The sequence below is a fragment of the Vanellus vanellus genome (assembly GCF_965231255.1).
Source record: "Vanellus vanellus genome assembly, chromosome: 10".
NCBI classification, from domain to species: domain Eukaryota; kingdom Metazoa; phylum Chordata; class Aves; order Charadriiformes; family Charadriidae; genus Vanellus; species Vanellus vanellus.
Genome location: NC_138915.1, coordinates 9,559,718 through 9,580,671, shown reverse-complemented (window position 1 = coordinate 9,580,671; position 20,954 = coordinate 9,559,718). Strand labels below are relative to the sequence as shown.

At 41.6% G+C, this 20,954-nt stretch overlaps 2 protein-coding genes across 2 annotated transcripts; one reads left to right on the top strand and one right to left on the bottom strand.

Moving 5' to 3' along the window:
- The first annotated feature begins 1,891 nt into the window (after positions 1 to 1,891).
- Positions 1,892 to 13,649, top strand: TMEM185A (transmembrane protein 185A). Its single transcript, XM_082488192.1, has 7 exons — positions 1,892 to 1,971; positions 4,545 to 4,721; positions 6,187 to 6,394; positions 9,204 to 9,287; positions 10,070 to 10,246; positions 10,584 to 10,707; positions 12,479 to 13,649. The coding sequence occupies exons 1-7, from the start codon at positions 1,934 to 1,936 to the stop codon at positions 12,721 to 12,723; spliced, it is 1,053 nt and encodes a 350-aa protein (XP_082344318.1). The 5' UTR covers positions 1,892 to 1,933; the 3' UTR covers positions 12,724 to 13,649.
- Positions 13,650 to 17,967: 4,318 nt separating this feature from the next.
- On the bottom strand, positions 17,968 to 20,607 carry LOC309675781 (protein EOLA1-like). The gene is made up of 3 exons (XM_082488164.1): positions 20,490 to 20,607; positions 19,759 to 20,042; positions 17,968 to 18,365 (listed from the first exon to the last, which is right to left on the bottom strand). The coding sequence occupies exons 2-3, from the start codon at positions 20,009 to 20,011 to the stop codon at positions 18,148 to 18,150; spliced, it is 471 nt and encodes a 156-aa protein (XP_082344290.1). The 5' UTR covers positions 20,012 to 20,042; positions 20,490 to 20,607; the 3' UTR covers positions 17,968 to 18,147.
- Positions 20,608 to 20,954: the final 347 nt, after the last annotated feature.

The window sequence follows — 20,954 nt, the reverse complement described above, 5'->3', positions numbered from 1 at the left end:
TGGAGATAAATTTAAACAAGCATTACATATCAGTGCCCTAAAAATCACCTAGACATTTAAAAAAAGACAGTGAGGTGAATGTTTCCAATGAGTATACAAAGGAAAAACAGACATAACAAGAGTGCTTTGAGAAGGGCACATCCCTAGGTGTTATTCCAATGCGACTACAAAGAAGAAATTTTGTCCAAGACTTGTCAATTGCTACCTCTGCTTCTACCACCTAGAAGGAGCTGATCTCACACTGGGTAGCATACCCAAGGTCCAAACCCACTTCTTTAGTCTCCTTGTGTTAATTCTTACTTTCCCTTTAATTCTTACTTTCCATTTAATTCTTACTTTCCCTGGTGTCTTCCCTTCCAGTAGCATTTGTTAGTATTCCATTTTAATGTAAGATTAGCCTATTCAGTGCAATGATGGCCAGATATCATTATCAGTTAATGGGAAGATCCCTAAAGACAACTAGACACTCATGGCGTGTCCAAGTAATGTGTGATTTAATGCTATACATATAATGCAACAACAACCATGTCACAAATTGCAGTAGAAACTAAGTGGCATAACCACAAACAAAAACTCCCTCCAGATCCTTTGGGCTTGGCTTCACAAATAGTTTGAAGAATGTCTGATGACGATTTCTATTAACACTTACAAGACAGTATAAGCTGACTCAAGTGAGATAAAACACAAATGAACAGGTAACAAACAGATTTGAACAGATTCAGAACAGATTACCTAAGCCCATATTTTTAAAATATCCAAGCTCAGTGCTTAACTTCTGAAATGGAGTCATAAATTTAAAAGGAAATAACACGACCTGAGATAAACATTGCTGACATGCCTCCGCCATCGCAAGAAGAGGATGTTCCTTTATGTGTCTCTGCAGCAAGCCTCTTGACAAGAGTCAATGCGAGCAGCCAGTTAGCGCACTCAGGCTTTCTGAAGCACAAAGTAAACACAAATTTAAGTCTACACAGGAACAGGACACAAACAGTGTTCTTTACCACACAGTCAGACATATTGCATGGGGTTTTTTTTTTTCCAGTAAAAGCTGCAGAATTGTGCTAGTCCATCAAAAACCTTTTTAAACATAAGCTGAAAAAGGCTGTAGTGATTCCTCAAATCAAAGTTAACAAAGTTTGGAGTTTTTTAAAATATGTATTTGAAACGTTTCTCAGCACTGAATTATGACAACTTTTAGCAGAGCTGTTTCCTAAATACCAAAGGTACATCGCCCCATGCCCCAAAGGCCACCGCATCCCCGACCACCGCGGGCCGCTCCCGCTTTTGGCCCGAGTCCCCTCAGGCGCCGCTCCCAGGAGGCGGCTTCAGCGGAGAGAGACTCGGTCCGCCCCCTCCCCTCTCCCGGTGGGGAACGGCCCACCAGCCGTCTCCCCGCCGGGCCGAGCCGGGGGTCGGGCAGTGCCCCAAACGAGTCCTGCGAGCCTGTGGACGGAGGGGCTACCGAGCAGGCAGCGGGGCAGAGGGATCAGAGCCAGACCGAGCCGCCATCTGCGCACCCGGCTGGAGCCCCGGCCCGTCTGCTAGCAGAAATTCCGTCTTGCTCAGTGCGCATGCGCGAGTCGACGGCGGGCGCATGCGCGAGTCGACGGCGGGCGCATGCGCGAGTCGACGGCGGGCGCATGCGCGAGTCGACGGCGGGCGCATGCGCGAGTCGACGGCGGGCGCATGCGCAGTGCTCGCTCCTGAAGCCCGGCAGAAGGGTAGCGGAACGCCGCCGCGGGGCCTGGCGGGCGACGCGCCTGCGCGGGGCGGGGCGGGGCGGGGCGTGCTGGGCTGCCCGGTTCCGGCGGGGGCGGAGCGGCGGTGAGGCCAGGCCAGGCCAGCCCAGCCCAGGCCAGGCTCGGCTCTGCTCCGGTGGCAGCCGCACCATGCGTCCCTGGTAGAGTGCGGCGCGGCGGAGGGTCGAGCCGCGATGAACCTGCGCGGCTTGTTTCAGGATTTCAACCCCAGGTGAGGGCGGCCCGGCGCTTCGCGGGCGGCCTGGGCCCGCGCCGCCCCGTCAGGGCCCGTTCGGCGACCGGTGCTGGTCTGCACGGTCCTGGCGTCTCCCTGCCCCGGCGTTGTGGTGCTGTTAGGCGGAGGCTCCCCTCCCCCGCGCCGGTAACGGGACGAGTCCGGGACGAGGGGGGAAGTACTGCCGGGCCCGGCTCCGCCGCCCCGCCCCGGGGGCCGCCTGGGGCGGAAACCGGTTTCGGCGACGTGAGACCGGGAGCCTTTCTGCGAAGCTCGGCGTTAGGGCCTCTTCCGCTGGGTGGCTGGAAGCGCTCCGGTACCGGCGGCTCGAACGCCCTGTCCTGGCCGGTTTCGTCCCCAGCGCCCGCGGGTGCCGGTGCCTGCTCCCCTCGGCTGGCGCTTCATCGGGGTGGCTGTAAGAGTGGGTGTCCGTCATCTGGTGTCCAGGCGGAATTCCAGTCGTCTCTTTTGTTTTATTATGTAACTTTCTCAAATTGCTCCAAGTCCCATTCTGTTTTCTGAAGTTTTCAACTTGGTGATTTGGGGTATAGAGCTTTATACTGGAAAGCAAAGTTGCTTTATGCTCTACCACAAGCATTTAGGGTATGGTAAAGGCTCATTTTCTGCAGGCATCGTGCTTAATAGTCCTGATTTAGACATGGAGAACGGCTGATGGCCATTCTTCATTCTGGGCTCTCTTAAAATTAACGAGTTTGATATTCACTACAACCTGGGCTTCTGCTGTCTTGCCAACCAAGTACAGATACATGTAACTTTTAGAGAAGCTGAGAGAATGAGTTGAACTTTACTGGTTTTTCTGTTACCAGGTATTTTAAGACCACAGAATAAAGGCCTGCAAGTAACTTGTTCAGGGCGGCATGAAATACTGAGTGTCCTAGAAAAATCTTGCTTGTGAGAGAGGCCTTACATGATTGCAGTTAGAAAAAGCTGTGTTCAGTCAGTTGTTTAGACAAACAGAAGGGTAACCAGTGCTTCAGGAAAGGCATTATTGTGCAGACATTGAAATAAGCAATTTGAATGTGTGTGGTTGGAAGTAATGGAAAAGTAGGAACAGAAGTTCCAGGAGCATGTAAAGTTTTTGTTACTGCTAAGCACTGCTTGCAGCTTATTTGGATGCTGTCTAAATGATGAATGAGCAAGCTGAATATTGCACTTGTGCAGATAACTTAATCTTGGATGTTTTGATGTTTACTGGAACACTCGGGGAGCGCTGGTATTTTAGCACATGATACTTTACCTCTGTATTTCTTGGGGAGCCAGGGAAAGTACAAATTACACAAGTATTGAATGTTGGAAAACTATGAATAGCCTAGGAAGCTGAGGGATCTCTGTTGCTGTGAAGTGACTGTTGTTTTATATCATCCTATCCTGAGGTAGTTTCATCAAGCATACAAGAAGATGCCGATAAAATAAAACTGCTTTTTCTTATTAAGGGGCAGCTAAGACACTTGTGAACAGAGGCAAAGCAGCTTGATATCTAAACGAGGCAGTGCTGATACAATGAATGTTTTATTATTTAGTGAGAGTGCAGGTGGGTAGTTTGAGTTGCGCTGTTGGAGTAAGGGTAGTATTCCTGACTGATGCTGCTTTACTGCATAGCAAGTATTTACTCTGTTCCTTATGTTATCTGTGTTTTAAAATACATATAATTACTTCACTGAAGTGGTGTTGAAGCCTAATGACATGTTTTATAAAGCAATCTGTGATCCTCTGGTGAATGGGTGGGTGACTTTTTCCCTTCCTGTAGTGTGAGGAAATCGTGTACTGTGTAATTATTTTGTCTGTTTTTTGGTGGTACAAGCAATTGCTGTGCCACTGCTCTCAAGTATTCTGGATACATTTATTCATTCTTAGGTTGACTAGTTTATAAAATATATCAACATAATTAGTTTAAACTTGTAAGCACCATCCTCAGTATTCAAGTTCGAAACTTTGCTCGATAATTAGTAACTTTGTTAAACGTTTATTTAATCTCTTGGGTTTTTTCTATAATCTTGCTTTTTTTTTTAACTGAATGTAAAAGTTAAAAAAAAAAATCTCTGAATTCTACCTTATTACAATATGTAATAGTTCTTAATCTTTAATTTTTGATGTTCACAATTAAGTTACATAATTTATGTAATTTTTTCCACACTATTTTTAACTCTCTGATTTGTATGAAAGAGCACATTTTCTCAAAACATGTACAACCGGTATCTTTCTGAGTGTCTAATAATCCAGCTTCTGACTAGATCCTTGTGGGAGGGAACTATTTATAGATGTCCATTCATTAAGTTTGTCATGCAAGAATGCTTTTGATGTGTTCCCTTGAAGCAATGGTTTTATGAGTGAAAGAGATGACATATGTTGTATTTATGATGAAATAGTTGACTCTTCAGAACTGATTTGATTCTTTGCCAAGAAGTTTGACACGTGTTTTCTGTTAGGAAGTATCATGACTAAATTTCAGCTATGACCGATTTTCTTGTTCTCTACAAAGTTCATGTTATGTTGCCTGCCTTAATTTCTGACTCTGGGGTTGGTTTTTTTTTTGTTTGTTTGTCTAATAGCAAATTTCTTATTTATGCCTGCCTGCTGCTTTTTTCTGTGCTGCTCTCTCTACGTCTGGATGACAAAATTCAATGGAGTTACTGGGCCGTATTTGCTCCAATATGGCTATGGAAGTTAATGGTGATTGTTGGTGCCTCAGTGGGAACAGGAGTATGGGCCCGAAACCCACAGTATCGGTAAGTTGAGAATATTTATTTTGCAAAGCAGAGGGAACACAATGTGTTTCGCATACTGAATTGAATTCATAAATAGTTTTTTGATAACATGAGCTATAGCATTCAGAAGGTTTTTTTTCCAACCTATTCAAAATAATTATCATCACCTATAGTGTATGCAAACATATGCATACATGTATGCAGCTATGGATGTCATAATCCTAGTTGCAACAGTTTATCACAAGCTTCAATAATACCGTCTTTGGGAAGCTAAAACGTCTTAGAGTGACTTTTTGCACTTTTCTGTTACAATGGTGGGAATTCTTTGCGTAGTATAAGCCATATAGAAATATGTATCTTCATATGTACTAGGAATATACTATATTTAATTGGATCATTTTCTAAATCAGTTTCCTGAAATGTACAGATCAGCCTGAAGAACGTTGATTTTTTTTTTTTAAATTTTTTTTTCTTTATTCCTTGGTGTGCATGTAACCTCAGTGAACACATGGATGAATATTCAGTGATTCTTGAATATGCAGTGAACATAGAGGGTTTTTTTCAGACTTAAGTAGCAGTTTTAATAGAAATATTCAAATAGTTTAATATACTAATATAGTAGGCAAACGTGTAACATTTGCGAAGTAAGATGTTTGTGGGAACAAATTCTGTAAATTCCTTTTCATTTTTGTCAAAGTTGTTTAATGTTGATATTTTAATTGTCAGGCTAGGTAAAAATAACTTTCAGACCTTTAAATACATCAGTCTTTACTTTTTTGGTAATCCAAGTAGGATGTGAATTTGAACATGCTAGGGGAAAAGAAAAACTGCCTTGAATGAAGTGCAATAAATTCAATCCCCTTTTCTGTTGATGGTGAATATGAAACGAAAAATTTTCTGGACAGATCTCATTCTGATACACTCTATTCTGTGGTTCGGGTCTTGTTTGCCCCTTTTAGTTGGTTCTACTTGGGTAGGAAAAAGCATGGTTTCTCTGTGCTGTTATTTTACAGGCATTTTATTTTTTAGTAAGAGAGAATATTCTGTTGCAATACGCTGATTGGTGACTAAAGAAATTCTGGGGGAATATGTTGATTCAATGAAAGCTGGTACAGGAACCAAACAGATAATTTTAGACTTAGCTTATTTCCTGACAGCCTGCATGACATCTGAGTGTTTACATAGTAGCAAAGAAATCCCGTTTTATCTGCACTGCTATGGAATACTGAAACAGTTTTCAAGTTGTGAAAATCCCACTCCCCCCTTTGAGTGAAACACTTTAAATGTGCAGCTTGGTGGGCAAGAAATCCTGTTACGTCATCAGCAGTGTAGTTTAATAGTGGCTATTTGGGCAGAATGTGTACATTTAATAAAAGTGTTAATATCTGTAAATTAACAATTGTAAACAAAGTGTCTTGGGATGTTTACAGGATAGTGTGATTTCTTACTGACAAGTGAACTGAATGCTTCCTTATCTTCTCTTTAGAGCAGAAGGAGAAACCTGTGTGGAGTTCAAAGCTATGTTAATTGCAGTAGGCATCCACCTGCTGCTGCTGATGTTTGAAGTTCTGGTGTGTGACAGGATTGAAAGAGGAACCCATTTCTGGCTTCTGGTCTTCATGCCACTGTTCTTTGTATCTCCGGTGTCAGTTGCAGCTTGTGTGTGGGGATTCCGACATGACAGGTCTCTGGAGGTAATGTTCATTTGTTGTGTGTAAAACTTGTGGCAATGCAAGACTCTGTGTCAATTCGGTTATAGTTCATGTCTCAGTAAAGCATGATATGGATGACTGCATCAGTTGAATTAATTGTTTGCACTGACCTCCTAGAGTGAAAAAATGGGATCAGGAACAATCTAATTTTTTGTAATCTTTTCTAGATTGTTGGTTTTGTGTTTGTTTTTGTTTTGTTTTGTTTTGTTTTTTTTTAACTACCAAATGGCAGCATGTTTTAAACATGCCTTTTTATTATTGTGTGTTAAAAGACCTCACCACAAACAGTGCAATATGGACTAATACTAGACACTTAAATGGAAATTACTGAAGAAAATTCCACTGATAGTAAGCACTGTCCCTAGGCAGAATTGAACTTCCACAGCTCTAGATAATCAGGGATGAAAACTTCTTACTATCCCAATCTGTGTGCTTAATTTTTAGTTTGGGAATGCAGATAGTAGGCATAAACCAGTAGGTTTTTATTTTCTGTCTCTTCTTTCCTCTCTCTCTCACTCCTTTTGGTTTTGGAAGAACTTTGCAAGAATTCTCAAGATCTTCCCATGGTTATGGCATTTTGCAATAAATTTAGAATTCTTATTGAACTGTGGTTTTATAAAGATATTTTTTTTCTATATCCTCAAACTACCCCACGACAATTAAAAATCTGATTTTTAGATTAGATTCAGCTTTTCCAGTTTTTCTTTTTTTTTTATTTCGAGGGAATAATTCTCTAACACTGGCATAAGCCGAGTTTTTCTCTAGAGAGAGAAACATTTTTGGTAAGCAATTATACAGGTATCAGTTTACCAGCCATCCTCAATTGTTGATTTTAAAATGTTGCAAATAGAATTTCATCTTGCAGAGTTCTATTCACCATTCCTAAAAGTAAAATTTGCATAGAAGTACTTGCCTTCTACTGGATGATGCTTGATTACCCATTGATTTACAGATAACTGCACAGCTGCTAAGTATTGGCAGAAGAAAATGGCATCCACTCACCCCTAAGAGGCAACAGCTGTCTCAAAGACACTAAGTTATGCAGTTGAACTGTCAACTCATTTTTTTACTATTTTGTCGTCTTCACTTAGTGCTGTTTTACTTTCTTTTCTTTTTACTCTGGGAACATTTTATTTCCCTTTCATTTGCTAGAAACATAAGAGGGACCTGTCTTTAATCCAGAATATTATTTTTTGACATGAATAATCAAAGTAGTTGGTAATCTATTATTTTCATAATTAATCTGAAAAAAGATTGTCTGCTTGTTCCTGTTCTGAGACTGATTAGGTGATCAGTAAGTATATAGTGGGGTTTTCTCTCTGTATCATGGTGGGGTCAAGAAAAGCTTTCTTTTATGTGTTACATTATTTTTACAGTCAATACAGCACCATTTATTTAAGGCCTATTGAATTCATTAAATTGTGAGCCTAGCCACTCCAAATATACACGCACTTGCCACATATAGCTCAAATGTTAACTTGACTCTAAAAATTATTTATAGCAATTCATCCTCGGATTTATTTTAATTATTTTTCTCTCTTTGCACTTGCAGTTTCCAGGTTGTTTGGTCTTATGCTCGAGTGTGAGGTTTTTGGGGATTTATTCATTCTCAAAAGCCAGTGGTACAAAGCTATTTTAAATCTAGTTTTCCAGTCTTTTTAAAGAAACCTGTACTTCAACAGTGAAGATTTCAGTGCAGTCTCTGAAGTAGGCAAGTGCCTGCTGCCTGCAGGATTTTTTTACTCCCTTTACTGAGAATTTCAAAGGCATTTGTCCAAGACATCCTAGTACACAATCATTTGTTAGTGAAAAGTAGGATGTAGTGTCTGCCTTCTGAGAAATAGTACATTTCAAAGATGCCTTACATCCCTCCATGTTTGTGTTTTTTTTTTTTAAACTTATGCTTAAGAGCTTCAGTTAGTCTTTTCAGATTCTGTTTGATCTGTGAAATTCCTACCTATGTAGGTTTGCCTATAAACTTTAGAAACAGAATCTTGCCAAGTCTGATGCGCTTTCATTATTTCACTTTTTTCAAGCTAGACACAAATGTGATTTTTTTTTTTTTTTTTTAAAGTATAATTCAGGGTTGGTTCTCATAGTGGCAAGCAGGACACACAAAAAGCTTTCATTAACATTTTTAGTGAGAAGTACTGCTTTTCTGTATTGCCCCAAAACCCGAGTGTCTTCAGTGTCATTTAAAATATCTCTCAATTATGCAGTAAGTGATTGAATTTGGATGTCATCTTCCACTATTCTGTGTATTGCTTTTTCCCCCCAGATAGAGCTGGGACTTTTAAACTGGACTGTTGGTAGTTAAACCCATGTAACTTTCATCTTTACATTACTGCAACTACTAAACAATATCTTTAAAGATAAATTTTGCTATTTTTAAACTGAAGGACTTTTTCCTACTTGTTAATTTAATTCTAGCAGTATTTCTCATCTGAAGAAAACAGTTGAAGTTGTTTTGATGCTTTGCTTTTTTCAGTCTGATTAGTTTGGCTTATTTGTCTAATCACTCTAATTGGTGTTATTGTTTGTTGTTTGTTTTTTTTTTTTTTTAAATAGCAGGAAGGTCTTTCCTTGGGAGACAGCTACCTCTACAGTTACTCTATTGGGATCACAGCCTTCCAAATTTAGGGCTGCTTAGTAATAGCTAATGTAAATGCAAATGATGTTCCATATTGTAGTGATAAGTGTGGAATCAGAAAAGTCATTTGACAGATTATTTGGTTATCTTGGAAATAGCTTTAACATGCGAAGAGTTAACTAATGTCTTTTCCTTTTCTAGCTGGAAATCTTGTGTTCAGTCAATATTCTACAGTTCATATTTATTGCACTCAGACTAGACGAGATCATCAGATGGCCGTGGCTTGTATGTAACAAGTGTTTTCTTCTTATTCTTGTTTAAATGCTGACTTTCAAAAAGATATTTAGTGTAGTGAACACATTAATGTATGATCAGAGTCCATGATCACATTCTTGCTCTTGGTATTTTATTCAGTGGTCACAGGAGAGGCTGTTCTTTGGGCATTTCTTCCTTTGGGAGAGAGGGATCTGCCATCAACTGCAATTAATCTCTGATCAGTTGGTGAAAGAGAAATCCTAACCAAAAGTTTCCAGTAGGAGCACTAAACTAGCCATGAAAATGATTGGTGAGTTAGGGAATATGTTGGCAAATATGGTGTGGTAAATAACTAGTTTTATTTGTTGTGTTACCATGCATGTAAATCCACTTATTGTGCAAGCGGCCACTGTCAACACTGCTGAGATCTCCTGTCCCAAGTGTCTCTAGAATACAAAAGCACTCTTTCTCTGAGTTTTTGTAAACTACCATAAAACTGATAATCTGGCATTATTATGACTGTCCTTTCTATTTTCAAAAAAAAACCCAAAACCAACCAAACAAAAAAACAAAACCTAGGAAGATGATCTAATTTAGAAACTGTGCCAAGTAAGGTGTCCACTGTAGAAAATACTTGTTAAAATCAATTTCAAGTACTGTTTGAGCCCACGAAAAATTGCAGAAGTCTTATTATTCTTGTTTAGACTTAATATGTAGCCTTGCTTTATTTAAAAAACACACACTGGAAACAAATCAAACTGATAAAAATGTATCACTATTGGGGTAAAGCAGTTAATTTCTTTTTCTTTCAGGTTGTATGTGTTCCACTGTGGATCTTGATGTCCTTTCTGTGTCTAGTAGTGCTGTATTACATTGTATGGTCTGTTCTGTTCTTGCGCTCTATGGATGTGATTGCTGAGCAAAGGAGGACACACATCACAATGGCTGTCAGCTGGATGACAATTGTAGTTCCGCTGCTCACATTTGAGGTAGGAAAAAGCATAACAAGTTTTATGCATCTTGGTTTTTTTTGGTTGCGTGATGAATGTTGCTGTGTCTATTTTTGAACATACTAAAATAAGAATACTGCTTTTTGTTCTGGAATAAAGTATTAACAGCAAATATGACAGAAAAACAAGAATGCTATGTTTCTTTAAAGTTTTTTGAGTAAAATATGCATCACACTGGAACTGTAAATACATGTTTCTGTGGAGGCCATTTTTCTTCACAGATGCATGAAGTTCAAGATCCGAGATAGCGTATGTTTGAAGATGCTTGAAAGTGGGTGTTGCAATTAAACTAACATATAATTTTTTTGCCATTTAGATCTTACTAGTACACAGACTGGATGAGCATAATTCTTTTTCTTTTATACCCATATTTGTTCCTCTCTGGCTTTCGCTGATAACTTTAATGGCAACAACGTTTGGGCAAAAAGGAGGAAATCACTGTAAGTATTTAAAAATCATAGAAACAGCTTGAAACTCAAAGCTTAAATGTGTTTTCTTAAGATTTGTATTTTCAAAAATGGCTTTTTTGTGTTTATTCTCTCATAAAAGAACTCAGATGTGTCTGTTACTATTGCTTTCGGGTGATTTTTAGTAAGTTTTCAGTGTTTATAGCGTCTCTTGCTTTTTGTTCCTCATTCCTGTAAAAGCATAACTCTGCTTGGATTCAACTTGAAATCTCAATGGGATTTTAATTGTAACTTAGCCTTTTATCCTTCCTTATTTCCATGTGTTTCATTTTTACGGGATGTGACTGGATCTTTCTACTCTGCATTCTGGAAATAGTGTAGCACCTACCATTTTTAATTAGCATTTTTCCTAGTAGTCTGAACGAGTGTTCTCTTTTCTCTGTGGCCAAATAGTGCTCTGTGCTGCTTAATTGTAACTTCAGTTGCGCAGGTGGCCGGTGTAGATTTACTAGGCTTTTATCCCCACCACAACTAGCACTGCTGAAAGGAGCATTTGCGCTTTCAGACATCTGATGTTGTTGACCAGTGCAGATGAGTAGCCCTTCCCATCCATACTGCAGTTTGTGTTCCTTGTTGACAAGGCAATAAAATTTGTGACGATGTTTTAGCATTGAAAGGAACCAGCTGCGATGTTTGTTATATAAACTCACTTCAGTTTTGGTCTGATGGTAAAGTATATTAAGAATTTTTTCCATATATTCAGTTTGCTTTTATATTGTTATTGCATAGAAAATTGTTACTGGTGACTTTTTTTAATGCATGCCCTTGATAATTTATGGCCAAATTAGTCTTTTGGAAAGCCATATGTCCATTTTATCTTCTTCAGGGTTAGTAAATATGCGTGTCGATTTTTAAAAAAAGACTATTCATCTGAAGTGAGCCTTAAGATTTGCATGAAAATCTACCTTTAAAGTGCTAAGCAAAATACACTGGTTTGCCATGAAGTATAATCTCTGAAAAAGAATGGGTTGTGTGGGATCTTCCTTAATATCTTGCTTTTCTTCAGTGTGAAAGATATAACTTGGGCAGGCTGTTCCTTTTAACACTGACCTTTGGTATTGGCTAGTAGAGGAGTGCTATCTGCTGAATTACAAGTGCTTAAATGCTCTCTTTCCAAGTCTGCATATAGGAAAAAACATGACAAACACAGAATGTGTACTGTTTTCTAATCTAGCACAGGTAGTATCCTGGCATCACATCACTTTTGTTGCTAGCCAAATATATTTGGGGAATACTGAATACATACATTGACTAATCTGTGTCTGCCTACACCATCCTATTTCCTCTGGTATTGTAACCTATATGTATCAAACAAAAGTTGGCATGAATGTCTTCTCATGTGGCACTGATTGCTTTGATTGAGATGCAAAGTCTTTTGTGTTCTTTCTCTGTGTACTGATGTGACCTGACACTGCTTAACATGTGAAATGAAACGGATTCTTGCCGTGGTAATATGGCTGTAGTTTATACATATGGTTATACACACACAGACATGCATGTGCAGACATGGAGAGGTGTGCAAATGCATGTATATATTCTGTATGTATATCTGTGTATATAACCTGAACTGTAATGTTGTTATATGGTAGGTGCAAGTAACACCTGCTGAGAAGCACTAACAAATTTTATATTATTCATATGCAAACACTCAAGAGAACTTAAAGGAGATTGCATAGTCTGCTTGGTTAATTAAATTTTCATTCTTTTCTGCAATAAAGTGAAATGACTTTTTTTTTTTTTTTAGGGTGGTTTGGAATTCGCAAAGACTTTTGCCAGTTCCTGCTTGAAATTTTCCCATTCTTACGAGAATATGGCAATATTTCTTATGATCTTCATCATGAAGAAAATGAGGAAACAGAAGAAACACCACTGCCTGAACCACCAAAAATTGCACCAATGTTTCGAAAAAAGACTGGAGTGGTCATTACACAGAGTCCTGGAAAATATGTGATTCCACCTCCCAAGTTAAATATTGATATGCCAGATTAAGATGACAATAGCATATTAAATTTGAACTGGGAATCAGCAGACAAATGTATTTCATCTCATGCCTTGTCCCAATTACTTTAAAATAGGTATTGCTGAATCAGTGGCTTGGATTACACAAATCAGAGATTTTGAAGATAATCTGAGAGCTTTTTTTTCCAGAGATACGTGGTGGTCTAATTTGTGAACCTTCCCAATGGGTTGGTTGCACATTTGCCTGTATAGTATTTATATGAACATTTTAGCAGTGTAATATATTGTTTAAAAGTCTTGTCGTGTACAGTATAAGTATTATCTAAAAGTATTTTTTTAAAAACCCTGTATGAAATGCCTATGCTATTCCAGGTGTATTTTAGGTCCTAAATATACAATTGATTTCCATGTCTGTTTTAAATGCTTTTTCTGGGATGCTTCAGTATAGTACCTCTTTACTTCTTTTTCTCTTCAGCCACAATCGTCTTAACCACAGAGGCACAGAACTGTTGTACTTCTCAGGCAAGACTGGAAAGCTTTCTTGGGAGGAAATAGAATGTATAACAACTTACATGATATTTTTGAGTTAGCTATGTAAATTTTCATGTAAGTATTACAAGTTTTGCACTGGCTTGGGAGTTAAGTGTTGCTTTTGTTGCTTTTTCAGTTTCATGTTTTAATTCCTCTTGAGCAGCATGTACACTGTTCTCCCATTAGACTGGCTGTTTAATAAGCTGTTCCCTTCTTGCATTGTGCGTGCAGTCTATGACAGAAACGTTAGCTGCAGGTTTTACAGCTGTTGGTTAGCTAGTATAAATATTATAGCTTGGTCTTCGTTACCAACTTTGTAGAAGTGTTGGTGTAAATGATTAAACTTTTCAAGATAGGAAGTCCTTGGTGTTGGTATAGCATTTTGTTGCTTGAAGAAAGACCTCCTTTGACAGATTGTCTTGGACTTCCAGGTGCTTTACAGAAATTTAGTCTTTGAGACCTACACTCTAGTAGCTTGTAACAACAGATGTTGGATACTCCACCATTCTTGCAGCTGCTCTTTGTGTTTAGGTGAACCCACAGTTTAGGTAGTTTAAATATCATGGATTGTGTTTCCTTAGTGTTTGCATGGCAGTGAGATAAGAGCAAAGAGCATATGGACATTTCTGCATGCGTGAAAGGTGCGCACTTGAGAAACTTCAGAGATGTGGTGCTTTCATTCCTAACACTGCAGACCTCCCTCTTCCTCCCTGTGGACCAGCTACAGGCTGCAACCCAACACAGCACTGTCCTACCACTACACTTAAAATTTCATTGCAGTTTTATTTACATTTTTGGCTCTTGAGTTAAAAATCTGTAAATGAAAAGCAACAAGTGCTATCTAGCACTTGCTGCTGCTGTTTCATGGCACTAGGAAACGAATGCTGCTCTGTGATGGCACGGCAGTGCAGCGTGGGTGGCATAGTGATGTTTGAGAACTCTCCCTGTGAATTCTCAGTCAGTTGGTCACTTCCTTTCAACTGGCTGTCTGGCAGGACAGTCTAGCTGCTAGGGTAGATGGCTTCCACTGAAAAATGTACTCAAACGGAGGAAAAAATTTAAAATGGAGCTTTCCTCATTGGAAACTTCATGTGATTCCATTCTGGCCAAGGGAGTTGATTCGTCAGGCTTGACTTCTGTCTGTCCAGCACGTGACAAAAGAGCAGCTGGTGACACTGCCTTTGGATCTCCAAGAGAAGAAGGGTTTTTACAAACTTCGACTAAGCAACCTTGGTCAAAAAGAGCATCTGAATTCACCTGAGGAGATCTCTAGCAAAGGCAATGATGCCTCTACATGTCTTGGCTCTCTGAAGTAGCTCTGGGATGTTGAAAGCGATGGGTTTGAGTCCATTTGGTGGGGGGATAACATAAAGTGTGTATTGATTTATGAACAATTGTTGGAAGAGGAAGTACTAGCAAGGAGAGGACTTCTGAGAATTTTTGAAAGCGAGAGCATGAAAAGCTTCGCTCATCACCTCCATCTGTACAGATTCACCAGAAAGCTCTGGGGTTTTCCAAAATCGGGCTCGTGTAATGACTTGCTAGCAGAAGAAACAGCTAGAGAGGTATGTTGGATCCTCTATATGCAAACTAAGTCTTAGAATATTCTAGTGGGACAGATTTCTGAAATTTCTTTATTCTGAAATAAGCTTTTCCTACATAGGAGATGAGGATGGTAGTAAACGTTCTCATTGTTAGTTGTTTCTCAGCTCATGTTCAGGAGTTATTGAAGGTAGCATTTCTGAGTAGTAGAAATGCTGATAAAATATATGTGGGTTATTTCCAATTACTTTGAACACATAAAAAGAAAATATATTCTCACCACATTGGAATTTGTTTCTTGGTATTTGCTATGTGTCTTGCCATACCAGAGGTGCAGTTTTCTTGTGGCATTTGCTGAAGGCTGAGAAGGTATGTCAGCATCATATAGTTACCTACATGTTCACTCCACACTAAAGTTGCTGAAAAGGAATGGTATTCAGTGTGCATGCGTTTGAAAACCCTACACTTCTCTGCTACCAAGCGGCAAAACCACAAGGCTGATAACTACTTAACAGGACTGTATTGCAGCATTTTATTCAGCCCAAACTTCAGGTTTAGAATGCCCCCAATAGTCCTTTTGAACATCTGCATTCCGCTTCTTCTTCTTAGTTCTCATATCTTTGTGGTTTCCAGTCTAAGGTGGTGGCAACTACCCTTAGCACAAGAAAGACATGGACCTGTTGGAGTGAGTCCAGAGGAGGGGCACAAAGATGATCAGAGGGCTGGAGCACCTCTCCTATGAAGACAGGCTGAGAGAGCTGGGGTTGTTCAGCCTGGAGAGGGCTCCTGGGAGACCTTATAGTGGCCTTTCAGTACTTAAAGGGGGCCTACAGGAAACATGGGGACAGACTTTCTAGCAGGGCCTGTTGCAATAGAACAAGGAGTAATGGCTTTAAATGAAAAGAGGGATCGTTTAGACTAGATACAAGGTAGAAATTCAAGGGTGGTAGAACACTGGCCCAGGTTGCCCAGAGAGGTGGTAGATGCACCATCCCTGGAAACATTCAAGGTCAGGTTGGACAGGGCTCTGGGCAACCTGACCTAGTTGAAGATGTCCCTGCTTATAACAGGGGAAGTTGGAGTAGATGACCTTTAAAGGTCCCAGAATATTCTATGATTCTATGAACTAATTCTTTTCCTTTGCATTTTTTAGTTTCACTTCTACTACAACCCCGTTTTCCACATCCGCTAATGAAATATAAATAAAGCTTTGGTCCAAAACATCAAACACCAGCAGGATTTTCACTGAACACACATTTGCATGCACGTCATCAGAAAAGAAAACCTGTCTGGTTTGAGCTTGTGTGGAAAACCACATCGAGGAGGATAGCGCGCATTGAGGAGGGCAGCAGTCTGTTCCCAGGAGGTCCAAGGGAGAACATGCACACCTCTGCACCTGCCAAGCGACATGCCAAGGCAAGAGTCTCCTAAGTGTTCCAGTACACTATCTGAATACAAAACATCTGCCAGTTGTCCTGTCCTGTTTTTATTTTCGTGTCTGTGCCTGGCCTTGCACCTTGCTCCACAAAGTCAAAAGGATTTTCACTGTAATGCAGGGTGTGAATTTTAAAAAACTCTACAAGTTCAAAATTAGTGATTTCTATTTGTTACTCTTCACGCTTGTCTCTAATTCAATGTTACATTTTTCTAAACTTACTAGTATTTTTATCTTAAATGAGAGCAAGAAATATTATTATACTCAATTTAATTTTGTACAATCACCTTCTTTCTAATAAAGGCCTTTCTACAAAGGCTGTCAGGTCACAGAGCTGTATGCTGCAGCCTGCTGCTCCTTTCTGGAAGCTTTACGTTTACAGCACTAACACACACCATGTGTAGAAACCTTATCCAGCAAATCTTTGCCTCTGTTGGAGAAGCCCCTAGGACTGTCCTTACCTCAGATTTCTTTCTCAATGTTCCCACAAACATAACAGTAGGAGTGGGCTGTGAGACAGTTGTCATATCACAGAGTCATAGAATCTCAGGTTGGAGGGGACCTCAAGGTCTCTCCCCAAAGCTGTTCCACAGCTGGGTACATCCCAGGCTGTGCTGCACTCCTGGACTAAGTTTTCCCAGGTATTAAACCGTGTTGGGGCCAGTAGTGATCCCTGGGGAACCACGCTTGTGAGAGGCTGCTGGTTTGAAAAGGAGCTATTTACCACCACCCTCTGGGTTCTGCCTGTCAGCCAGTTCCCACCCACTGCATAGACCACTTGTCTAGACGGTAACAGATCAGTTTCTCTGGGAGGAGGCTGTAGGCAACCATGTCAAAAGCCTTGGAGGAATCCAGGTAGACAATATCCACTGCTCACTCCACACCAACTGAGCAGGTTACTTTGTCATAGAAGGCAATCAGGTTTGTCAAGCACAACTTGCCCTTGGTAAATCCATGCTGCCTTTTCCCAATCACGTGCTTCATTTGATTTGTGATAGCCCCGGGAGGATTTGTTCCATAACTTTCCCAGGGACTGAAGTAAGAATGATGGACCAATAATTTCCTGGATCCTCCTTTAAGCCATTCTTGTAAATGGGGTTGATAGTAGCCTTCTTCCAGTCTTCTGGGACATCCCTCAAGCTCCACAACTTCTCAAAGATTATAGAGAGTGGCCCCGCAATGATGTCAGCCAGCTCTCTTAACGCCCCTGGGTGGATATTGTCAGGGCCCATCGGTTTGTAGGGCTCAAGCTCCTGTCATAGTTTGCATACCAACTCGTCCTTCACTGGCTGTGGCTCTGTGTTTGCATCAACTTGGATTTTTGTTCCCAAAAGGCCTTGGGCTCAACAGCACTGGTAAAGACAGAGGTGAAGAAAGCGTTGAGAACCTCTGCCTTTTCAGCACTGTTGGTGACTAATTCACCTCTTCTGTTTAACAGCAGGCCCATATTTCCCTTGTGTTTCTGCTTTTTGTTTATGTACCAGAAGAACCCTTTCTTGTAGTTTTTGACATCTCTGGCCAATTTTAATTCGAGCTGAGCTTTTGCTTTTCGAACTGCATCTCTACAGGCCCTGGCACTGCAGAACGTAGTTTTCAACAGGTATTCATCTGCTTTTCCATCTCTGGTATGCTTCTCTTGGTTTTGAGCAGACTCAGAGCTCGCAGTTAAGCCAAGGGGATCTCTTGCTCCACCTGCTTCCCTTACCTTTAAGGTTAGGTTAGTTACCTTTAAGGTAAGCTTAGTAAATAATAATAAGTTCCAGTAATGGTAATAAAAATTACATCTTGTTTATTTTGCCTCAGAAGAGCAGTTCTTCAAATGCATTTGCTATTTCAAACAATTAGTTTTGGAAGGGAATCGTAAACAACTCACTGGTATTCAAGATGCTGACTTGTGAATGGCAAGTTTGCATTTGGGCACGAAAAATAATCATGAGGGGCAGCACCTATGCTTCTGAAGGGATCAGTTCTTCAGGGATGTCCACCTGCCACACACCTCTTACCCCTCTGGCAGGAATCGGTTCCAGGAGCCATCTTGGATTTGAAACAACAGTCAAGTATTTCTGTTCTAGATTACTGAGGACAGCTTTATTTTCCAGCTCCAGAATCTTTTCAGTAGACAAGTTTTCTGGATATAGTGACGTCTCTCCAATGTCAATTAATCCTGTATTATAAAATTGAAATATAAGATTAGTTGGCTGTTTGATCTCCTAGAGAAAAGTTTTCCAAAGGTAAACTTCCCAGAGAACACACAGAACAGATAATTTGTTACCAGAAGAACACAGTATGAAGCACGCAGACCTCAAACCAGTGTCATTCACTGCAGAGTGAATTCGGGTCAGTGAAGAACAGGTGAAGCATGCAGTTGTAATAGTCACAACTCAGTGATACAGAACTCTGATAAAAGAAGCCTGCATCTAAGGAGGTACAGCTGCTACACAAACTCCCAAGCTACATTTGGCCTTGAAGCAGCTTCATTAAAAATAAAACTCTCTCTGCTCCTACCAGGATGTTATTCTACTAACACTTTAAAACCCTTAAACTATACGGAAATTCCTGCTCTATGGAACTCTTTTAATCTCACAAAAGGGAATTTCTATAACGCCTAACGATTAAGAATGTTAAAATAAAGATCAAAGAAGTTTTGATACCTACTCCACAATTTAGTGTGCAATTTATGTTGAGATTACAAATCTGCACATTACTTAGTACCTAATAATTTTCAGCACTGTAGAACTGGAACAATTTTTCGGTGTATGTGATGGAAGTAATTTGTGGTGCAGGAATAGTTAAAAATATTCAAATGAGAATGCAAGACAGATGGTGCAACAAAAGATACTTAGAAGAAAGGAGTGCAAAATGACCACTGGATAAAAACTTTCTAAGTACATAGTGCAGCAACATACATTGTATTTCAACACAACATAAGCAAAGAAACACCATTCCATCCTAACTTTGTGTTACAGAAACAAACAATTTTGCTGCCCAAAAAACAAGAGTGATGGAGCATTTGTAGAACTGAAATAGGATTTATTTCTGTAATACCCTAATATAACATGCAAAGCACTGCAACATCATGACTTGACTACAAATACTGTAAAATGGTCTCAGCAAGAGTTCCTAAGCTCGAAATGCAGAAAGTGTGGAATTGACATTTATTATCATGCAACAAAATAACATGCAACCCACATTATACTACCTTAGTTCATGACAAGTTAGCACAAATCAATTTTATTTCTTGTACAGACTATTAGACTTGTAACCTAAAGTTTTTAGTAGAGTAAGGTGTATTTTAAAAACTGAGGCCTGACTAAAACTCTTTATCCTAAAGGTCAAAGATACTTCACTGAAAAAGAATAAATTTTATTTACCACTGACCTCACTTTACAGTGTTAAGGAACTGAAATAGCCTGCCAGTCACAACTCTGGCACCACTCCTCCAAAGCAGGTCTTAAAGCAATGTCAGAATAAGCATAGCTGTGTGAAGCAGATGTGTATTGGACTGAATATACACCGATTGAAAGTTTGCTTGGAAAATATAATCCAAAATTGCTTACCTGCAATAACTCCCCTGCCAAATTTTTCCCCTTTATCCAACAAATCTTGCACTTGTTTTGGTGTCATACCGAACCTATTCAAAAGAATCGCTCTCCAGGTGTCATCTTCCCAGTCCTTAACAGCTATGTGAACAGCGATGGTGCAGTTCTTGTAGCCCGCTAGCACAGGACGCCAGCGAGTCTCTACTGTTTTGACTTTGTTTAAAACCAATCCTGCATAGGGCTGTCGGAAGGAAAGGCAACCAAATTTCATCGTTTTCCTTGCATCAGAACCCGTTTGTTTCCTATAAACAAACACACACCCCGAAATTAGTCTTCACAACGTCTCTGTGCCCACGACAAACGCCCAGACCAGCCCGAGCAACGCCCGGGCCACCAGGCGCTGGGCTACCCCGGGCCGCCCGCCCGGGAGGTCGGTGTCCCGCCCGGGGGTCCCCGCTTTGCCACAGCCGCCCGCCCGCCCGCCGCGCTCCGGGCACGGGCCGCCCTGGGCCGCCTCAGCGCCCCCAGAAACCGCCCCGGCCTCGGTGGGGGCCGCTGCACCGGCGGCCCCAGGCATTGCCTCCGCGGGCGGGAGGGAACGGGGCACCGCGGCGCGGCCCGGCCGCACAGGCCGCGCTCGGGAGCCGACTGCTGCCGGGGCCCGAGGGGGTTTCAAAGCCCGCTCCTCAGCGCCCGCCGCGACCGCTCGGCCGCCTCACGGGCGGGGAGGCCCCGCGGCCGCCTCCTACCTGGCGCCGCCGGCTCCGCACCCTTCCCTTCCCGCCGCTCCGCTCCCTCGGGGCCGGCGCGCCGCGCCGCCGCTCCGCCGGCTGCCACGGGGAAAGGCGGGTGACGGGGAGCGGCGGGGCGGGGCGGCGGCGAGGAGCGCGTCCGCCGTCGGTGTTTGTTGTCGTTTCTCTCGCCAAAAGAGCGGCCGTCTCCCAGCCAGCGTCCGGCTGGGGAGGGAGGGTGGCGGTGCGGGCCTGGCGAAGGCTTTCCGGCGGAGCACCGCGGCCGGGGTGTGTTTTGGCGGGGTTGCTGAGGGGAGGAGGGAGCTGGGGTGTCCCCGGCGGCTGCAGGGACCGCCTGCGGGCCTTGGCTCCGGTGAGGAGCCATCCAAGGCCCCCGGGGGTGAAATGGCAGCAGAAGCTCCCCGAGTGGCCTTGTGCCCACAGCTGGAGGCTGTGCCGGGGGCCTCCCGCCTCCACAAGTGA

Coding starts and splice junctions, on each gene's coding strand:
- TMEM185A (XM_082488192.1), top strand. CDS start 1,934: ATGAACCTGCGCGGCTTGTTTCAGGATTTCAACCCCAG. Junction 4,722..6,186: donor GCCCGAAACCCACAGTATCG/GTAAGTTGAGAA, acceptor TCTTCTCTTTAG/AGCAGAAGGAGAAACCTGTG. Junction 10,708..12,478: donor GCAAAAAGGAGGAAATCACT/GTAAGTATTTAA, acceptor TTTTTTTTTTAG/GGTGGTTTGGAATTCGCAAA.
- LOC309675781 (XM_082488164.1), bottom strand. CDS start 20,011: ATGAAATTTGGTTGCCTTTCCTTCCGACAGCCCTATGCAGGATTGGTT. Junction 18,366..19,758: donor TGGCAGGGGAGTTATTGCAG/GTAAGCAATTTT, acceptor TTTATAATACAG/GATTAATTGACATTGGAGAG.